General features: G+C 46.0%; 3 protein-coding genes across 3 annotated transcripts; 1 reads left to right on the plus strand and 2 right to left on the minus strand.

Moving 5' to 3' along the window:
• Positions 1-10460: 10460 nt before the first annotated feature.
• Positions 10461-11888, minus strand: CCR75_007203 (uncharacterized protein; the record flags this gene model as incomplete). Its single annotated transcript, XM_067965266.1, has 1 exon — positions 10461-11888. The coding sequence occupies one exon, from the start codon at positions 11886-11888 to the stop codon at positions 10461-10463; it is 1428 nt and encodes a 475-aa protein (XP_067814957.1).
• A 447-nt stretch (positions 11889-12335) lies between these two features.
• CCR75_007202 (uncharacterized protein) lies at positions 12336-13571 on the plus strand (the record flags this gene model as incomplete). Its single annotated transcript, XM_067965265.1, has 1 exon — positions 12336-13571. The coding sequence occupies one exon, from the start codon at positions 12336-12338 to the stop codon at positions 13569-13571; it is 1236 nt and encodes a 411-aa protein (XP_067815365.1).
• A 564-nt stretch (positions 13572-14135) lies between these two features.
• Positions 14136-17099, minus strand: CCR75_007201 (uncharacterized protein; the record flags this gene model as incomplete). Its single annotated transcript, XM_067965264.1, has 3 exons — positions 14136-16452; positions 16511-16567; positions 16638-17099. 3 exons carry the CDS (start codon positions 17097-17099, stop codon positions 14398-14400), a joined length of 2574 nt encoding a protein of 857 aa, XP_067815347.1. The 3' UTR covers positions 14136-14397.
• Positions 17100-18030: the final 931 nt, after the last annotated feature.

Consider the following 18030-nt stretch of genomic DNA (forward strand, 5'->3'; position numbering starts at 1 on the left):
CGAAAGTGTCTCGCCCCATCCGAGTCCTTTTTTATTGTGAAGAATGCAACTTGCGGGTGGCAAATCTCCCACGCCTTTAATAAGCCGAACGATGCCACTATTTAAGCGCAAACACCGTTCCTCAGGAAGAACGTGGTGTTGCAATCTATGTCTCGGAGCGCCATTTATTGTGCCATCGACCTGGCGGATGGCTCTTATCAGATTAAAATGAGGTTAAGTGATATTCCCTCTCACAGCATTTAGCACTCCCTAGCGGCAATCTAGACGTTCTGGGAACAATTAGTAATGTCGCAGGAACTAAAGAATTCTCACTCAGCGAGTTTGCCCCCAAGTTACTTCGACGACAGTTTCGGTCACAGTCGCGTTGAGGGCGACCTCAATGGAGTTGATGTGCAGTTGAAACACTTATACATGTCTATCAAATAATGAGATACAACAAATTTTTAAGCAATTCAAAGTCTCCAAAATTTCGGTGCTAGTGAGTAAAGCAGGAGCTCACGCCAATTCTAAGAAAACGTGTATCTATCTTCTCATAACCAACACCTGTAAGCCCCACAGAGTTGTATGATGGCTTGATTTGGCACATAATCTACACAAGTGCACGAAAAAAGCTTACACCGAATCTATTCAACCAATATCGTCATTCCGTAAATAAGACGTCACGTAGTCGTGACGTTTCGAGCATCCGACCGCGTTTGAATTCGTGAAGAAAAGCCTGGCTTCTGCTCCAGTATTGGTGTTGCCAGATTAGTTAAGGCCGTTTCATGTCGTTTGCGATGCTAGCGATTTCGCGATCGGCTACGCACTCATGTAAATTGACTACGATGGCCATTAACGGGTCATGTACGGCAACTGAGGCCGCCGAGAAGAATTACCACGACATGGATTTTTTTGCTATGCGGCACACTCTCATCAATTTTGAGTGCATCCTCACGGAAAGCAGACCTTCGCCTTGTAAACAGATCCGCGTCATCGCGAACCGCAACAAAAAGTTTTCATCTGTCGCAACGATTAGCTTACTGGCGATTGTTTTCTCTAAGTAAGACTTCGTCGTTGTCTACAAACCAGGCAAACATAATACTTTTGCCGATGCGCTGTCGCGATGTCCTCATTACGTTCCTCGCTTGGACTTGAGTCGTCAGAATACTGACGGCGATGATGGCGGCATTGGTACGGCGTGTGTGTCACTAAATCTGACCCGAGTTGTTTCAGTTACCTCTTCATGAGAAGATTGTAACGGCTTACGATGATGACCCCGATTACAATGACATAATAGCGTATCGATGCTCACCCAACGACTCTTCAGTGGGGGCTCTTTCCAGTCCCAAGCGTGATCACATCACGCATTACAGCTTAGACAGATACTTGTTGGTGTACAGCATTTAATGCGCTTCGGATCGTGGTTGCTAACGAATCGGATTCACGAGCTCGGATATTTCACGAGTTCCATGATTGCCCACCCAAAGGTCATGTTGGCCGCGAAAACAATTTCGCGACTATTTTAAGCAATTTTACTGGCCTCACTTGTATAAATGAGTGCGCAATTGGGTGCGGACCTGTGAAATTTGCCAGCAGGCAAAGCTGTCGCCTTCGTCGCAAGCTCCCCTGCGACCACTTCAAACGCTTCGGAGGCATGGCGGATGATTTCTATAGGCTTCATCTATGACCTTTTGCCCGATGACAAAGGCCAAACTGATATCTTGCTTCATATTGAATGCTTCAATTAAAGAGTCATATCATCCCTATCATGGCGCAAACCACCGCGGTTGAGACCGCGAGCACTTCATCGATGCCGTGTACCGTCATCATGGTCCTTCGGAGCTGAGTGCTCGACCGCGATCCACGATTTACTTCCCCTTTCTAGAATAAACTGTTCAGGCTTCCTGGAACTACATTGCTGATGTCTACGGCGACATATCCGTAGACCAATGGGCAAGCTGAACGATCGCGTTCTCGAAGACGTTCTTAATCGCAGCTATGTGACATCGTTAACCATATGGAGCTCCTTTCCATCACTGGCTAACTTCGCGCTCACAACGCTAAACACGTGTCAATGGATTTGACGTCTTCCTTCGTTAATATTTCGCGAAATGCTCGCTTCCCAGCTCTACTTGCTGTAGGTAGTCAGTCCCACGACGCTCATGGCTCCACTCCAAGGAATGTGGCCGATGCCGAGCAATCAAAATTACTGAGTGCAGCTCATGCCATGGCCTGGACACACGGTAACAGGTGCGGCAACCGGCATTGACACCACCCAAAAAGCGGCGTCATCCTTGGCGAGGTAGACTTCGAAGGGATTAGTTGAGCCGTCGTTGGGGGCACGAACGTCCGCTGCATGCGGCCAACTACGCGCCGCACCATCGACGCGCCCGATTAGTGACGTCGTTGCTGTAACCGACCATACTTATGCAACGGCAGTCAATTACCCGGGTTGTCCGGGATACACTTCAAGCATCTGTCGACAAACATAAAGAGAACGCAGACGGACGTGGAATTAAAAACTTGAATTCTTTTCAGCGAGGAGATCGAGTACTCCTGTCGACCGAAGGCATTAAAGACTTAGCAGTGACGAATTTTGTAGGGAACCAACTTGCTCCACGCTGTATTGAGTCCTTTAAAGGCTACTTTAAAAGAGCGGACAAGCCTACACTCTCGACATTTCCATTACATCCGTTTTTCTGCTCCAGACGGCTGAAACTGTATCATCTAGCTGCGATCCTCGAGTCTGCTCAGCAGGCTGAGTCAATGTACGCATCCATCCCGTTGAGCCCGTAGCTGAGCCTCCACCTTTCAAGGCTGCGATCCAGCTTGCGACCGACAAAACATCTTCCTGTCATGGTCGAGCAACTCGCGATTCGACGGACGAATCTCTGTCGCTACCCTCCCTGCTAACCCAGCGCGCTCCGACACTTACTCCGTTTCGGAGTGATATTGAACAGCTTGGTTTGTAGCGGCATCCACACCGTCTTGGGCGACCAGAATGAAAGCGATATCATCGCGACGATCCACAGCCTGGATGCTGCGTATATTTTTTACTGTACGTCGATCTNNNNCGTGGTTGCTAACGAATCGGATTCACGAGCTCGGATATTTCACGAGTTCCATGATTGCCCACCCAAAGGTCATGTTGGCCGCGAAAACAATTTCGCGACTATTTTAAGCAATTTTACTGGCCTCACTTGTATAAATGAGTGCGCAATTGGGTGCGGACCTGTGAAATTTGCCAGCAGGCAAAGCTGTCGCCTTCGTCGCAAGCTCCCCTGCGACCACTTCAAACGCTTCGGAGGCATGGCGGATGATTTCTATAGGCTTCATCTATGACCTTTTGCCCGATGACAAAGGCCAAACTGATATCTTGCTTCATATTGAATGCTTCAATTAAAGAGTCATATCATCCCTATCATGGCGCAAACCACCGCGGTTGAGACCGCGAGCACTTCATCGATGCCGTGTACCGTCATCATGGTCCTTCGGAGCTGAGTGCTCGACCGCGATCCACGATTTACTTCCCCTTTCTAGAATAAACTGTTCAGGCTTCCTGGAACTACATTGCTGATGTCTACGGCGACATATCCGTAGACCAATGGGCAAGCTGAACGATCGCGTTCTCGAAGACGTTCTTAATCGCAGCTATGTGACATCGTTAACCATATGGAGCTCCTTTCCATCACTGGCTAACTTCGCGCTCACAACGCTAAACACGTGTCAATGGATTTGACGTCTTCCTTCGTTAATATTTCGCGAAATGCTCGCTTCCCAGCTCTACTTGCTGTAGGTAGTCAGTCCCACGACGCTCATGGCTCCACTCCAAGGAATGTGGCCGATGCCGAGCAATCAAAATTACTGAGTGCAGCTCATGCCATGGCCTGGACACACGGTAACAGGTGCGGCAACCGGCATTGACACCACCCAAAAAGCGGCGTCATCCTTGGCGAGGTAGACTTCGAAGGGATTAGTTGAGCCGTCGTTGGGGGCACGAACGTCCGCTGCATGCGGCCAACTACGCGCCGCACCATCGACGCGCCCGATTAGTGACGTCGTTGCTGTAACCGACCATACTTATGCAACGGCAGTCAATTACCCGGGTTGTCCGGGATACACTTCAAGCATCTGTCGACAAACATAAAGAGAACGCAGACGGACGTGGAATTAAAAACTTGAATTCTTTTCAGCGAGGAGATCGAGTACTCCTGTCGACCGAAGGCATTAAAGACTTAGCAGTGACGAATTTTGTAGGGAACCAACTTGCTCCACGCTGTATTGAGTCCTTTAAAGGCTACTTTAAAAGAGCGGACAAGCCTACACTCTCGACATTTCCATTACATCCGTTTTTCTGCTCCAGACGGCTGAAACTGTATCATCTAGCTGCGATCCTCGAGTCTGCTCAGCAGGCTGAGTCAATGTACGCATCCATCCCGTTGAGCCCGTAGCTGAGCCTCCACCTTTCAAGGCTGCGATCCAGCTTGCGACCGACAAAACATCTTCCTGTCATGGTCGAGCAACTCGCGATTCGACGGACGAATCTCTGTCGCTACCCTCCCTGCTAACCCAGCGCGCTCCGACACTTACTCCGTTTCGGAGTGATATTGAACAGCTTGGTTTGTAGCGGCATCCACACCGTCTTGGGCGACCAGAATGAAAGCGATATCATCGCGACGATCCACAGCCTGGATGCTGCGTATATTTTTTACTGTACGTCGATCTATTTGTTGACCACTTGGATTTACCGAGCGCTTCTGGTCATTCGGCTCGTGGAAGCGCGCGATTCCAATCGCGCTTGTTGTAGATCTCCCGAGAGATTTACGAGAACCTCATGCCAATCTTCTTCGTGACGGTCCGGATGACGTTCAAGAGTTTAAAGTTAACTCATGGTCGAGGCTTTAACTAAATCCAGAGCGAGGACGAGTCTTGACGATTCGAGTCGCTCATGTGGACTCATTCTAACGCGGATGAGACGCAATGCTCTGTCGACGGCCTGGCGGAGTTGATGCGACCCGCCACGAATAGTGCCGGCTTTTTAACCCAAGGCCACACTCGTACTTGCACCCAATTCTGTTTGAATTTGCTGAGCTGTCGCTCGGCAATGTAATTCATCCATGCTGCCCCAGTCGGTCTAGGCAAGACGGAGCAAGACGTTCACCCCTCGATGAAGTAGTCGAAGCATAGGCTGTCCTCGCCCAAGCGTCATTACACGCTTTGTCACATATGGCGCTGAGGGAATGATCATTGCGGAGATCTTTCTCATCGACCATATAAACGATAAATCTGCACCTACTTGACGTCTGAAGCGCATCGTATCCATCGCCGTCGATCATCTTTTCGCGCACGCTGCGGAAGCGCCAGAAATGATCTCGGACGGTATCAGGAGAGTCGGGAGCATCCGCTTCGGACTCGTCATATAGTGCCCACGGTCGAAGTTCAACGTCCATTTTGTGGACATGTTCACTACAGCTGTTGGGTTTCTATGGCGCTCGGTAGCTGCTCTACACATTGTTACCTTGGTGTCTGTGTCACGATTTTTCCTGTGAACACCCAGGTGTGTAAGTGCTGTCTTGGGAGGGTTGTTTTATTGGGCCCATCCCGTTACATGATACTAAGGTTACCTCTACAAAAAACTTAAGTAGGGTGGTATACGTGACTTATCGGGTGTAGCACGTCTCATGCTTCTATGCCATTAATGGGGAACCAGACCAAAATTAGTAGGATACCGGCACGTAGATAAATGACTCCCATGAGGCCATTAAATATAGTCATTGTTAGGGTCCTTAAAGTTGTATTTTACATATATTACGGACATGCTATACGATTCCTTACGTGCAAGTGCAAGCCAGGTAAAGCCGCCCTTAGCCCATTACAATATTACAATACAATACTTGTATTCTTCATCATGAGGCACTACGATGCGCGGAAGAGCCGCCACATCAGTGCGATTAAGCAAAAGGTCAGTATCGATGTAAGCCCGCACGCAATCGTGCCAAAAATTGTTCATCCGAGTCTTAAACCTCTTTGCTCGCAAGAGCCTGTAGCATAGCTACTCACTGATCAGCATTTGCACAAGCCGCACCGATTAAGTCACTGACTTGCGATGACAAGGTCGTGACGTATGCAAGCTCATAAATGAGGTCTGCATGTCAACGCATCAGCCATAGCGCTTCGCTTTCCCGGATTACGCTTCACCTCGAATTGAAAGCACCGAGTCATCCTTTGCAAGAGGTAAGGCGACTGATTCGAGTAATGACGCATTATATTTATCGATCAAACAAATGGCATCGATCCAACCAGAAATACAGAATTTGACGGTAGCATAGTCCATAGCAAATAGCTCTTTTCTAAGGCACGGGTTATTCGGCTTTTCTGCATCGTTGATCTGTCGATACTTGGATTCAATGACGCACTGGATCCTTCAGCATCTGTCTGTAATAAAGCCTTGCCGTTGCTAAAATTAGATGCGTCATAGGGCGATCAGAACCGGGCTTAGCCAAAATAGGTGCATATAGGATACTCTCCTTTAATGCTTTAAACGCGTCATTCTTGGTGCAAGTCGAGCACCAATTAGTACCGTTCTCAAAGGCTACACTTAATGCGCGGAGTGGACCATCGATGCTCAAAGATCCTTCAGATCCATTATTTCCTTAAGTTAAATAATTTCAAGACTTATGTGTCACAATTTACCGTCTATTTCGCATCTTGACAAAGATGTACATCATGTATATGACCTAGAAATTGATCGAGTGAAGTCGGCCTTGATGGCACCACGTGAAAGTCGATAATGATATTATTGACGATACGCCAAAGCATTCCAGGCTATGCGCAATAAATGCACCCGGAATGACAGGTAAGCATTCACAAAGTAAGCCCGGCTGCGTAGCACCTCACTGAGTATCTGAAACACGCACCTTTCGCTAGGACTGATATTAGTACTTGTCAACTAAGCTATATAAAACATTACATAAGTAAAAGGTAAAATACACTGCAAATAGCGAAGGTAAGGTGCCTCGATTTCTTCACGTACACTGACATGTAGAGAAAGGTTACAAGCAGCTAGGAAGTCTTAGCTACTAGAGGTCGACTCTAAGGCTTCAGTATAGAGAAAAGTAAGCTGTACTATCATCATTATCATTAAGAATATCATCAAGTTCCTACGTAAACATCTCCTAGGTTACAAGCAGCTAGGAAGTCTTAGCTACTAGAGGTCGACACTAAGGCTTCAGTATAGAGAAAAGTAAGCGGTACTATCATCACTATCATTAAGAATATCATCAAGTTCCTACGTAAACATCTCCTATCTAGTAGCTTTTCAAATATTTTAATGACTAACTATGTATAGCGCCTCCTTGCGCACCGCCCAATCGCGGTAATAATCTACCGAACTATTGTCTTGTTGCCTTAATATTGCCAAATTTGGTAATACTGAAGCTATTAAGTCGAATTTATTATAGGATACTTACTTATTTATTTATTTCTTTTTATTGGAAATACTCTATATTATCCCTCTTATGGGATAGTACATTATCGTAAGCATAGAACACGTTACAATATCAGTAGTGAAGTTGTTGGCAGTACGTAAAGTAATATTAAATAATGCCGTAAGGCACGTGGATTGACGCGTAAACGATCACTGGATGATGTGCGAGTTACGAGTAAGCTGGGCTATTAAAGACTCAGACTCGAAATGTGCTGGTGATCGGAAGCTTTCTTGAGCATATTTAATAACAGCTAGAGCAGCATTTCTCTTTTTGTGCTCTTGGCTCTTACAGCCATCGAGATGGCAGCGCTCGGGGTATCAGTTACCCCCTGCAAAGCACCAATAGTAGACTTTCAAAGACCGTTGGTTTTTTTTCAGTTGTAACCGCGCTATTGAACGTGATGAGCTTAAATTATGCAACCCTTTCTCTACTATCGAAAAAGAAATCAATTTTTGTATATAGCAAAGTAAGGTTAGAATCTGTAAGTTTTCGATGTTTCGGCCTCTAAGACGTGAGCAATCTCTGAACCGAAAGGCAGAGACGCCACATTGCTAATGCAGAGTGGTACTAGGGAATAGCTGTATACACTCGTCAATGAAATGACTGATAACAATGATGGTGATGTTAGTCTTGATGCTATCTTATCATTATATGAACATGTAGCGCTAGTCGGAATGCCTGTTAATGAGTACGGCCAGGCCTTGAAGGCTGGTGACTTATCTGGCATGGTGGTCATTCGATCTGATACTGCAATGAAGTTATCTTCGCTTATAAATGAGGTCGACCTTGGGACACAAAAGTGGCACTTAGTGCGCGAAGTAGATCATCAACCCTTAAAGATCAATTCTTTGTTTTGGTTCAGGAATATTATAGACGTGGTGTGTCGCAAATCACCGTTTGTTTCACCTCCTACAGAGGTGTACGTCATGACATTGACCTAGTTAGTGGAACCAAATCCTGCGTAATTCGGCAGTGGCCTATACCGTGAAAACAGTGTGACGTCATGACAATTCATTTCGTGCTAAGCACGCAGCTGAAATGGCGTGTGAGATCAAGTCTCCCCATGAAAACCGATAAACTGTGTCAAATATTCGAACGGTTAGTGGCGCATTTTTCTCGTATGCTTAGAAAACGCTTAATGCGGCCCAATATACCAGCACATACACCAATTCCTTGTAAGAATTTCTTCAGAACAATATTGTGGGATGTACGATGTACAGTCGCACGACTTATGCGACTGCTAACAATGCGAAATAGTAATATCCCGCTTACAGCGGTTGAAACCTTTAGCGGTGTAGCTGGTGTTCTCATGGGGCTATTGGATGTCCTGGCTGTGCTTAATTGTTGGTAAAGAATATATTCCGCCGTCATAGTAGGTTTGCCCAGCCGTCGTGTCGGTCGGGTGTGGATAACCACATAGACCATTTACGAGCTGTGCGTGCTCGAAAAACTTGTATGCCAACGTATTAAAAACCATCTTTGGTGCGGATAAATTTGCTGCTTCATCGAAAAACAAGGCTTTAGCGGATCTACGAAGGTAAAAGCCATATTAGATCGGCGGGTTTCAAAAAGCCAAAAGCACTTACGTAAAAAGCTTGGCCTCACCACCTAGTTGCATAAGCTCAGCGAAAATTATGCTGAATTGGCTCAGTCATTATCCGATCTCATTTCTGTCATCAAGAACGGTTTCACCCAGAAATGTCGATGATGTCTGGTCGAATGACCACCATCTTAGATAAGTCAACAGCCTTTGAAATCTGACCGAACTCATCTACAGACATTTCGTCTAGCTCTAAAGAGCATGTAGCGTTGGGATAGCCTCAAAGCTAAGATCACCCTCATCGTTACCAGTTAGACTGTTGATGAATATACATGGCTGTTCGCTTGTATCACGCTGTGACATTACAGACGCTTCACGTATCGCAGTACCCGACGTCTGTCTCTGGTGTCTCGATGACGAGAACTTAATTCTGTATAAATTCAAAACATGTAACAAAGTCTTATCTGTCTCTATCTTTGCACGCGTCCAGTGCTGACTTGACCGCGGAGCAAGTAGATATGATGGCGTATATCTACCAATATAAGTTTTCCGAATATTACTAAAATAGCAATATTCCCAAAACGTTATCTACCTTTTCGATTATATATTTATTAACAACCTTTAAGTGTTAATTTAATGTAACGATACTCCGCGTTACAATTCAGATCAAAAAGAGAGCTGAACTTTATGCTTAAAGATTACCCTTGGTGGCGCGTATTACCCATAATAAATGGAATTTACATAATATTACCTATTTCTTATAGAATAAGGGTATTTACCCATAATGTGAATTGTACCACAATAACGATTAAACGACTGAGGTGAACCTCATTACAAGGGGGACATTTCATGAAATCGTAATCTTGCAGTTCCTGCCAGCCGGGGACGTTTCATGAAATCGTAATCTTGCAATTCCTGCCAGCCGGCCATTATATATGTCCGTTGCAAACGTGTGTAAGGGTACACCTTGGCGTGATGTAAATTTCGAGAACAAATCTGACCCCGTGTTGGATTGCATGAAAGTATCCTACACCATCTGAAGGGAGATCGCGTAGGCTGCTGTAAAAGCCTCATTCACAATTTCAGAAACGCATAATATTCGGCACATCTTCCATTTCTATTCTATCGACAAGCTAGAATAGAAATGGAAGATGTACCGAATCTGGTTCGGTTGTCGCGAAGCCTCGTTCCAAACATATTCCGGCAACATTCCAAAAACATTATTTTTTACTTCTATTAGTCTTTTTAAAGAAGCAATTCAAGACCGTGTATACAGCTGGTCGCTGGTATCATCACTCTGTAACATTTGCGGATTGCCATGGCGTCGGATACAATAAATCCATTTTTTTCGTTCACATATTTTACTGATAAATAAAATGTCAAATTTACTTCAACGACCTAAATGTTCGTGTTGTAACATTCCCACAATAGGTAACAAGTACCTACTTAACCTTCTAGCTGCAAATATCTATAGTGACGGGGTCGCCGGCATCTTCGATTGTCGTCTTAATAGCCTGGTACGTCATCGTGACGCATCCAAGCATCACAGCCGAAGCAAGACATAGGACAATAATAGACTGGCGACCTGTCCGCCGAACGAAGCCCAGGATCACAATTTGCGATAAGGACGTAACTGCAAATGCCACGCCACACAGGAGCAATGCCCAGTCCCATGTAATCATCTTGAATACAGCAAACTGTGCTGTCGCGGCAGCTGACGAATACAGAATCATCAGCGCCGTCGTAGAGGAAGAGACTTCTGGCACAATGCCTAGCTCTATCATAATGGGACCTGCTACAATACCTCCGCCAACTCCAAATAGCCCTGCAACAATACCAGCCGCAGCACAACCTAATGGGAAGAATATTACCATCTTCTTTGTCCATTGAATGTCGCCATCCAAGTACTGATAATTCACCGCTTTCTTGCAAAGGTAAATTTTATGCAAATAGCGAGACGACAAAATGACAAACATAGCAATCCACGGGATCTGCGCGAGCAAGATTACCCAGTAAGCAAGACTACCACAGCTCACCAGTGCGTCCCCGATACTGGCAGCTACGACTCCAAGGTAACAGATCATAATTACACTGTGTGTGCCCCAGGCAAAATGTTTTTCTCGCTCCAACATCTCAACTAGTGGCCACGATAAGTCGACTTCGTCGCCTGTCATAGACTTTTCAAGAGCAACTTCGCTGCTTGTCATGGATAAGCTCAATCGCTTCTCGGCATCAACGGCCCTTGGTGTGGTGATTTGAACGTACGCACCAGGACTGACTGGAATGCTAGCCAATGCTTCGCTTGCAGCTTTCTTTACTGCTTCTTTTTCTGCGACTTCTTTCTTGTGCAAACGTATACCCTTTTTCATTGTACGTGAAGCACCAGCCGCAAGCACAATCACAAATAGCAGCGACAAAACGTAGCCTGGAACAAGTTTGTTAATCAAAGCGCCCAAGACCGTGCCACCAATTACAACAGGAATCATTCCTAGCGCTATTTCCGGATCAATTAATGGTCGGTCTGCAAATGGATGGCGTTTACGAAGATTAAACCACGCGTTTGCCGCCGCACCACCAAGAATCGCGACGTTCGAAATTGGTGTCGCGCGCTTCATATCAAAGCCAATGATCAACACCAAGGCAGGGACAATAAAGACGCCACCTCCCATACCACCAGCGGATGACACAGCTAGTCCAATGACGATGAAGACGATGGCAATGACATCGTAGGTGTCAACGTTGGACAAACTCGGCTCGTCGTTCGCGCTGTTCGAGTTGTCTGCTGCAATTGCGGTAGGATGTATTAGTGCACCAAGAGCGATGGACACAAGGAGGGCGAAAGCGCCACGACGAAGTAAGGGATGGACAGCCATAACGGCCATTAGGATCACGACAATGTAAGATGGAGGGTTGTCAGCTCGAACTTATTGCCAATTGACGAGCCTAAACGTTCAGATGGAGGGTTGTCAGCTCGAACTTATTGCCAATTGACGAGCCGAAAAGTTCGGACTTTGGGACCACTCGTAAATAAAAAGGGTACGATCATATAATGTTATGAATTTGACGCTTGCAGAGATATTTCTCAACATTACTTTTTAATGTTTAATATAATAAAATATTTGAAAAGGAGGAAGATATTTCTAGCTAAGCGGCGTCACGGACAAAAATGTAAGCAATTTTTGCGCGAAAACTGGATATAAGCTCACGTTCTTATAAGCAGAGTGACAGTTTTCTTGAACCAGTAGCTTGATGATGATGCTTGCAATGCTGCGACCATCCATCTCACATTCAAAAAAAGTGCTGCGCAAGCGAAGAAAGTCTAGCTTGCAATGGTTGACGGTTGGTATGCTAGGATTTTTTGGACTGTCGCTGCGGTAATTGCAAACTCGGGTCATGGCTTCGTCACGACTTTTGAAGCTGCAAGCATCCTCGGGACTCAGCCGGCGTCTCGAGTAACCTCCAGCAATGCTGTAAAATGGAAGCTCAGCTCGCTCAAACACCCCACTATTACCGGCCACCGTGGCGCACCGGGATACCTTCCTGACCACACTATTCCAGGCTATTCGCTCGCCATTGAATTTGGCGTGGATGTTATTGAGCCAGACCTCGTCAGTACCAAGGACGGTGTTCTTATTGTCCGTCACGAACCCTACATTGATGGCACCACGAACGTGGCAGACCACCCCGAGTTCGCAGATCGTCGCACTACCAAAGTTCTTGACGGCATTAGGATAAAAAGGTATTTTGTTTGCGATTTCTCGCTCGCAGAGATCAAGACGCTTCGTGCCGTGCAGCCGTTACCTGAACGTGACCAGAGCTTTAATGGTTTGTACGAGATCCCGACGTTTGAAGAGGTCATTCAGCTGGCCCAACGCAAGTCTGCCGAGTACAATCGTACCATTGCTATTTATCCGGAAGTGAAGCACTCGTCCTTTCACAAATCGCTTGGATTATCAATTGAAAATACCATGCTTGAGCTGCTGACCGAGTATGGGTGGAACCATGCCGATGCACCCGTCTTGATTCAGTCTTTTGAGACCGAAAGCTTACGCGAGCTTAATGAAGTCACCGACGTGACCCTCGTGCAGCTTATCGACGGCTATGATAATGATCCGCTCACGGGCGAAGTATTATTTACAGCACCGTACGACTGGTTGCTGATTAATCGTACAGAGGACTGGATTGACCTCACCTCTCATGCTGGTCTAGTCGAGGTGTCCACATACGCCGACATTATATCGGTATGGAAGCGATACTTGCTTAAAGCCGTCGCTATTAAAGTCGACGCAGCTGGCAACACCGTCGACTCAAACGGCGACGGCTTGATCTCTGATGCTGATTATACTGTCTCTGTAAACGCAGGCCTTATAAAGAAGGCTCATGCCGTTGGTCTTAAGGTGCACACATGGACGATGCGTGACGAAAATCACCGCCTTGCTATGAATTACGGTGGCAACGCAACGCTGGAATATTTGGACTTGTTCGACATGGGTGTTGACGGCCTCTTTAGCGACAACTGCAAGGTTTCAGTGCTCGCTCGTGACGCATGGCTAGCTCTGCAGTAGATATGAGCGCAACGGTGTCTAAAAAGATATTTCATAGGTGTCTTTTGAAGAAATATTTAGGATATGCGTTGAAGAAGAAAAGGAAAAGACAGATGATATAGCTGCCGCTTTTGACATGCTTTATGAAAAAGTCACATTTGAGATGGCCTTTGACTTACAAATTATAATGTAATTTTGCAATAAAATGATTTCTTGTCGCGGCACGCTAATAATTATCTGCGTAACAGCGCGAGATATGAAGAATACATGGAAACTTCGTAATTAGGCAATATATCCGTTTACATTTCATTCCGCATTTAAACTGATAGTAAATCTCTCAAAGATGTTGCTGTTCGTATAACATTCCCAATACAATTAGCAACAAGAACTCGTGTGTTACGAATAAAAAATTAAGCGTTGCAACGCTTGCCAGATTTGCCGGCGGGCTATATGCCACCGGCGAGCTTAATTTGATAAATAACATGTTTATTAAGGGCCTTCCAAGTATTAAGGTAGTGGCACGCTCATCTTCAGATGAAACTGTACGACCCACATAGAATGCAAATGCTACTTCAATTAATGACTTAATCGATAAACTTTTGTATTATATTTTTTTATTGCGTGAATCTTACGCTTAAAGCTTTATTATCCATCGTAATGCTGTTGCTGCAACTTGTATAGTAAACTCAAACTGGCGTGTAATTAGTACGCGCCAAGAAATATTTATATAAGTAATGAAAGCGAGCAGGAGAGCGCAGGAGCATCGTGAAGGCTACTATATCGATTCCTTCAACTGCTCAATGCGCCGATATTTAAAGACGTGGTGATCTTCAGAGCGTGTCTGCGCTCAATAGTAACAGTTTACCTGTTCCTTGCGTTCCAGGCGGCTCAAAACGTGCTTGCCAAACGTGAAACGCTTCAAATAGTCCTCATTGTGTCGTATAATACATACAATGCGGCGTCGATCCTTTTCATCAGCACGCTCCAACAATTTCTGCACCACGTAGTTGCCATACATATGTTTCATCATGGGAAGAAGTGCACAAGTGGCGCCACTTTCATCACACTGCAATATGTAGTCGACGATCTGGCTTATCTCTTCCTTCCTCGCATGCTCCAAACAGGATTCCACGACGTTACTGGCATACTTGTGTTGGCTCCAGCGAGCGATCTCAGGAAGCACTGCTTGCATCACAATATCGCGTTGATCCGGCTCACCATGGCTAATCACATGTTGCACAACATAATTTCCATATTGGTCTTTGACAAGGTCACGGCACTTGAGGATTATCTCATCTAACAGCGGGCGAATTTGGACTGGCGTGCAGTGTTCGAGCACGCGCTGGATCACGCGGCATCCATACGGATGTTCAGATAGAAGTGCAGCTTGGCCGACAAAGCTGTCGACAATAAACTGAATGTCTTTTCCCGTGACACATCGTTGTGGCATCAACTCGTTAATAGCAGCTGCTTTCTTCCAAGACGCTGCTTCAATACACTTTTGCAGCACGTGATTGCCATTTTGGTCAACAGCGCACTTCATCACGTTTCCTTTTAATTGTCGAATTAGAGCGAGCTGCTCTTCGAGTTGAGTCACTTCCAACGCACGCTGAATTACACGGCATCCGTACACCTGCAGGGCCAGGTTGAGCACATTTCTTGTCATTAGCTCCACCAACAACTGCTGCTGTTCAAGAGATCCATACTCGAGAAATTTCTGAATAACGTAGTTGCCGAACACATCTTGCATCAGCAGAAGTGAGTTAGGAAAAATCTCATTGAACGCGTCAGCTTTCAAGCGATCGTCTGCCTTTTCCAGTTTCTGCTGAATAAATCGCGAACCTGTCTGATCTTTGGCAAATATGAAGAGGTGCCCTTTGATGGCGGCCAATCCCCATTTTTCTGACTTGGGTGCTAGGATGAATTCTTCAAGAAGAGTGTTCGACGAATACGAATGGGCAATTGGGTGGATATACTCGGACGCGTGTCGTCGAAGTCCTCCACTCTTAGGTCTCTGTAACATTTGAGGATGAGGAGAGTAGTCTCCTAGAGTATGGCGGTCATACATCGAATGTTCAGCCGCGTGATACATTGAGCGGGTCTTAAAAATCTTTTCGGGTGGTTTAAGCCCGCAATTTGCTCCAACATAATCAATGGAATACTCTGGTAAAGTTGATTCAGGCCCAAGATTCAAATCCGGAAAATCTGAAGGCGCACGGCCGTGAGGAGAGGATGCAAACGAATATGCGTTCTCGCTAAAAGCCCATCGCAATTGCCCAGCCATCATAATAGGAATACCTTGAGCTCCGCAGGAATAAGGTGATGAATAAGTGTGAGGCATAGCTCCTGAATAAGGCACACCAAAACGCGCGCTCATACTTCTGCCAATAAGGTGACCATGGCCACCCAATTCCGCATGTCGAAGTCCAAATGCATGTTGATTTGTTGGAGACATAGCGCCTTGTCCTCCGAAACGACCGACGGAATCGTAAGACGGAGCTGAGTAGTAATTGCCAATTCCTAGCTTTTCAATACCTTCATCTATGTCGAAAGTTGACTGCGACTGCTGATCTCTTCCGTCAAAACCGGTTCTGCCTGTCAGCAACTCTTCTGCATACTCGGGTGAAGGTGTACGCGGAAAGTCCTCTTGAATACGGTCGATCAAAGACATTCCAGGAGTGATACGAGTCTCTGCAGCCTTGCGGTCATCGCTATCTAACCCTTCACGTATTGGCTTGACAACGAACTCACTTGAAAGTGAAAAACAATTCTCGGTAGGAGATGCGATGGGGCTCTTGTTCGAAACATAATCATCATCTAGTCCGTTTTCAGCATTTTTCCAGATATTTACCGGGTGAGATTTAATAACATTAGATTGATGGTCACATTCCCGACTTTGAAGCTGAATAAAGCACAAAAATTAGCTGTCATACGACACGAACTGGTTCACTAAAATGTACCGTATCAAGCGGCAGTCTATGTAATTCATCTTCGTGGTTACTAGCTGATTGATTCTCCTAGAAAAAGATATTGAGTCAGAGGTATTCGCGCGCCATTAATTTTGGGTTAACAAGAAAATGAAATTACCTTATTACATTTGTTCTGCATTGAAGTAACCCACGATGCCGACAATTTTCGAGCTTTTTCAGACGCGGTGTCACGGTGTTCGTTTTCTTCCTTTTGATTGTCCACCACTGCCTCTCCTTCATCTGGCTCACTTCGTGGCATTGTTTCAGAGCTTTGAACAGAGCGCGGGTTCACCTTGGAGTGCAATCGTGGTGCACGCAGCACGAAACTTGCCGGTCGCTCACTCAGCGCTTGCGAGGCAGAAAAGAGCAGCGAAGAGCGCGATTTGAGACCTTCTGAGGACCAAACCGAATCTAAGGGGAATCCAGTTGGGTCCTGCAGCTTCACACGCACAGGTTCAACAGGATTGTCGTGATGAATGGGCTTTCTATCGGAATTGCCACTGGCATGCGGCGGCGAGAACGAGGATGTAACACGATTGCTGTCACCCTTGGCGGGGCTCATTGAGTTAGTGTGACCCATAAATGGGAAAGTTGTAGTGAGACCTGTCGTCCACTTGTGCAGGACGCGGCAAATTGATTAATGAATAGTTGCGGATGCGGCGTTGGGCCAGGAGTTATTTTTCACGAAACGGGCTTTGTGACAGGTTGCATCGTTTACTTAAAGCGAGAGGACCCCGTTAATGTTGAGTATGCAAAAAGACGGAAACCTCAACGAAGTTGAGGGTGGGGTAAGCAAAATGGTAACCAGTCTTCCCAGCAGTGTTGCACGTGGGCGATGAAGGCATTAATCACACTAGCAAATTTTAGCGGACGTCTGAGATGGCGAGTGTGTAATAGGACCTCGTGTAACTGTGGGGCAACGAGGGAACTCGAGGCTATGATGGCACCCGGTATGCCGTGGGCGATTCCGCATCCGAAATTTCAGATCGTGTCGTCATGCATTCAGAAGAAGGCAGTTAACAAAGATGTTGATTTTCATAGAAAATCCCAAGCACGCATGTTTTCGAGACGTGATGTGACCTGATTGGTGCAGACGTTACTTCACTGGGGTTTCCTCGAGGTCGGAAGAAAGGGTGGAAGGCTTGCGTTATGTTAACGGCAAAGTTGAAGCGACGTGGGACAGCCTGGGATCGTCGACACGCGAGCACAGAAAGTACAATGACCAACATTCTGGCAAGTCGGCAAACGACATATCTTGTTGACAGGCAAATGTCGGGCTCACAACGCGGCGGTCAGAAAGTGGAATGCTGCTGCCAGACCTTTGAAAATCGTTGATATGCGCTGGCTTGTCGGAAAATTTCGTTAGTTAAGACTAAATTGCAGCCTAAGTATTTAAGTTGCAACAATTATGGTAGGTGTCGGCAATAATCAACTTGCTGCATCTCTCCTCGCTTTAGACACTTTACTGTAAATAACAACATTGATGTTAGTTCGAACAAAATCAATGCTCT

Source organism: Bremia lactucae, linkage group LG3 (assembly GCF_004359215.1).
Source record: "Bremia lactucae strain SF5 linkage group LG3, whole genome shotgun sequence".
Classification (NCBI taxonomy): Eukaryota; Oomycota; class Peronosporomycetes; order Peronosporales; family Peronosporaceae; genus Bremia; species Bremia lactucae.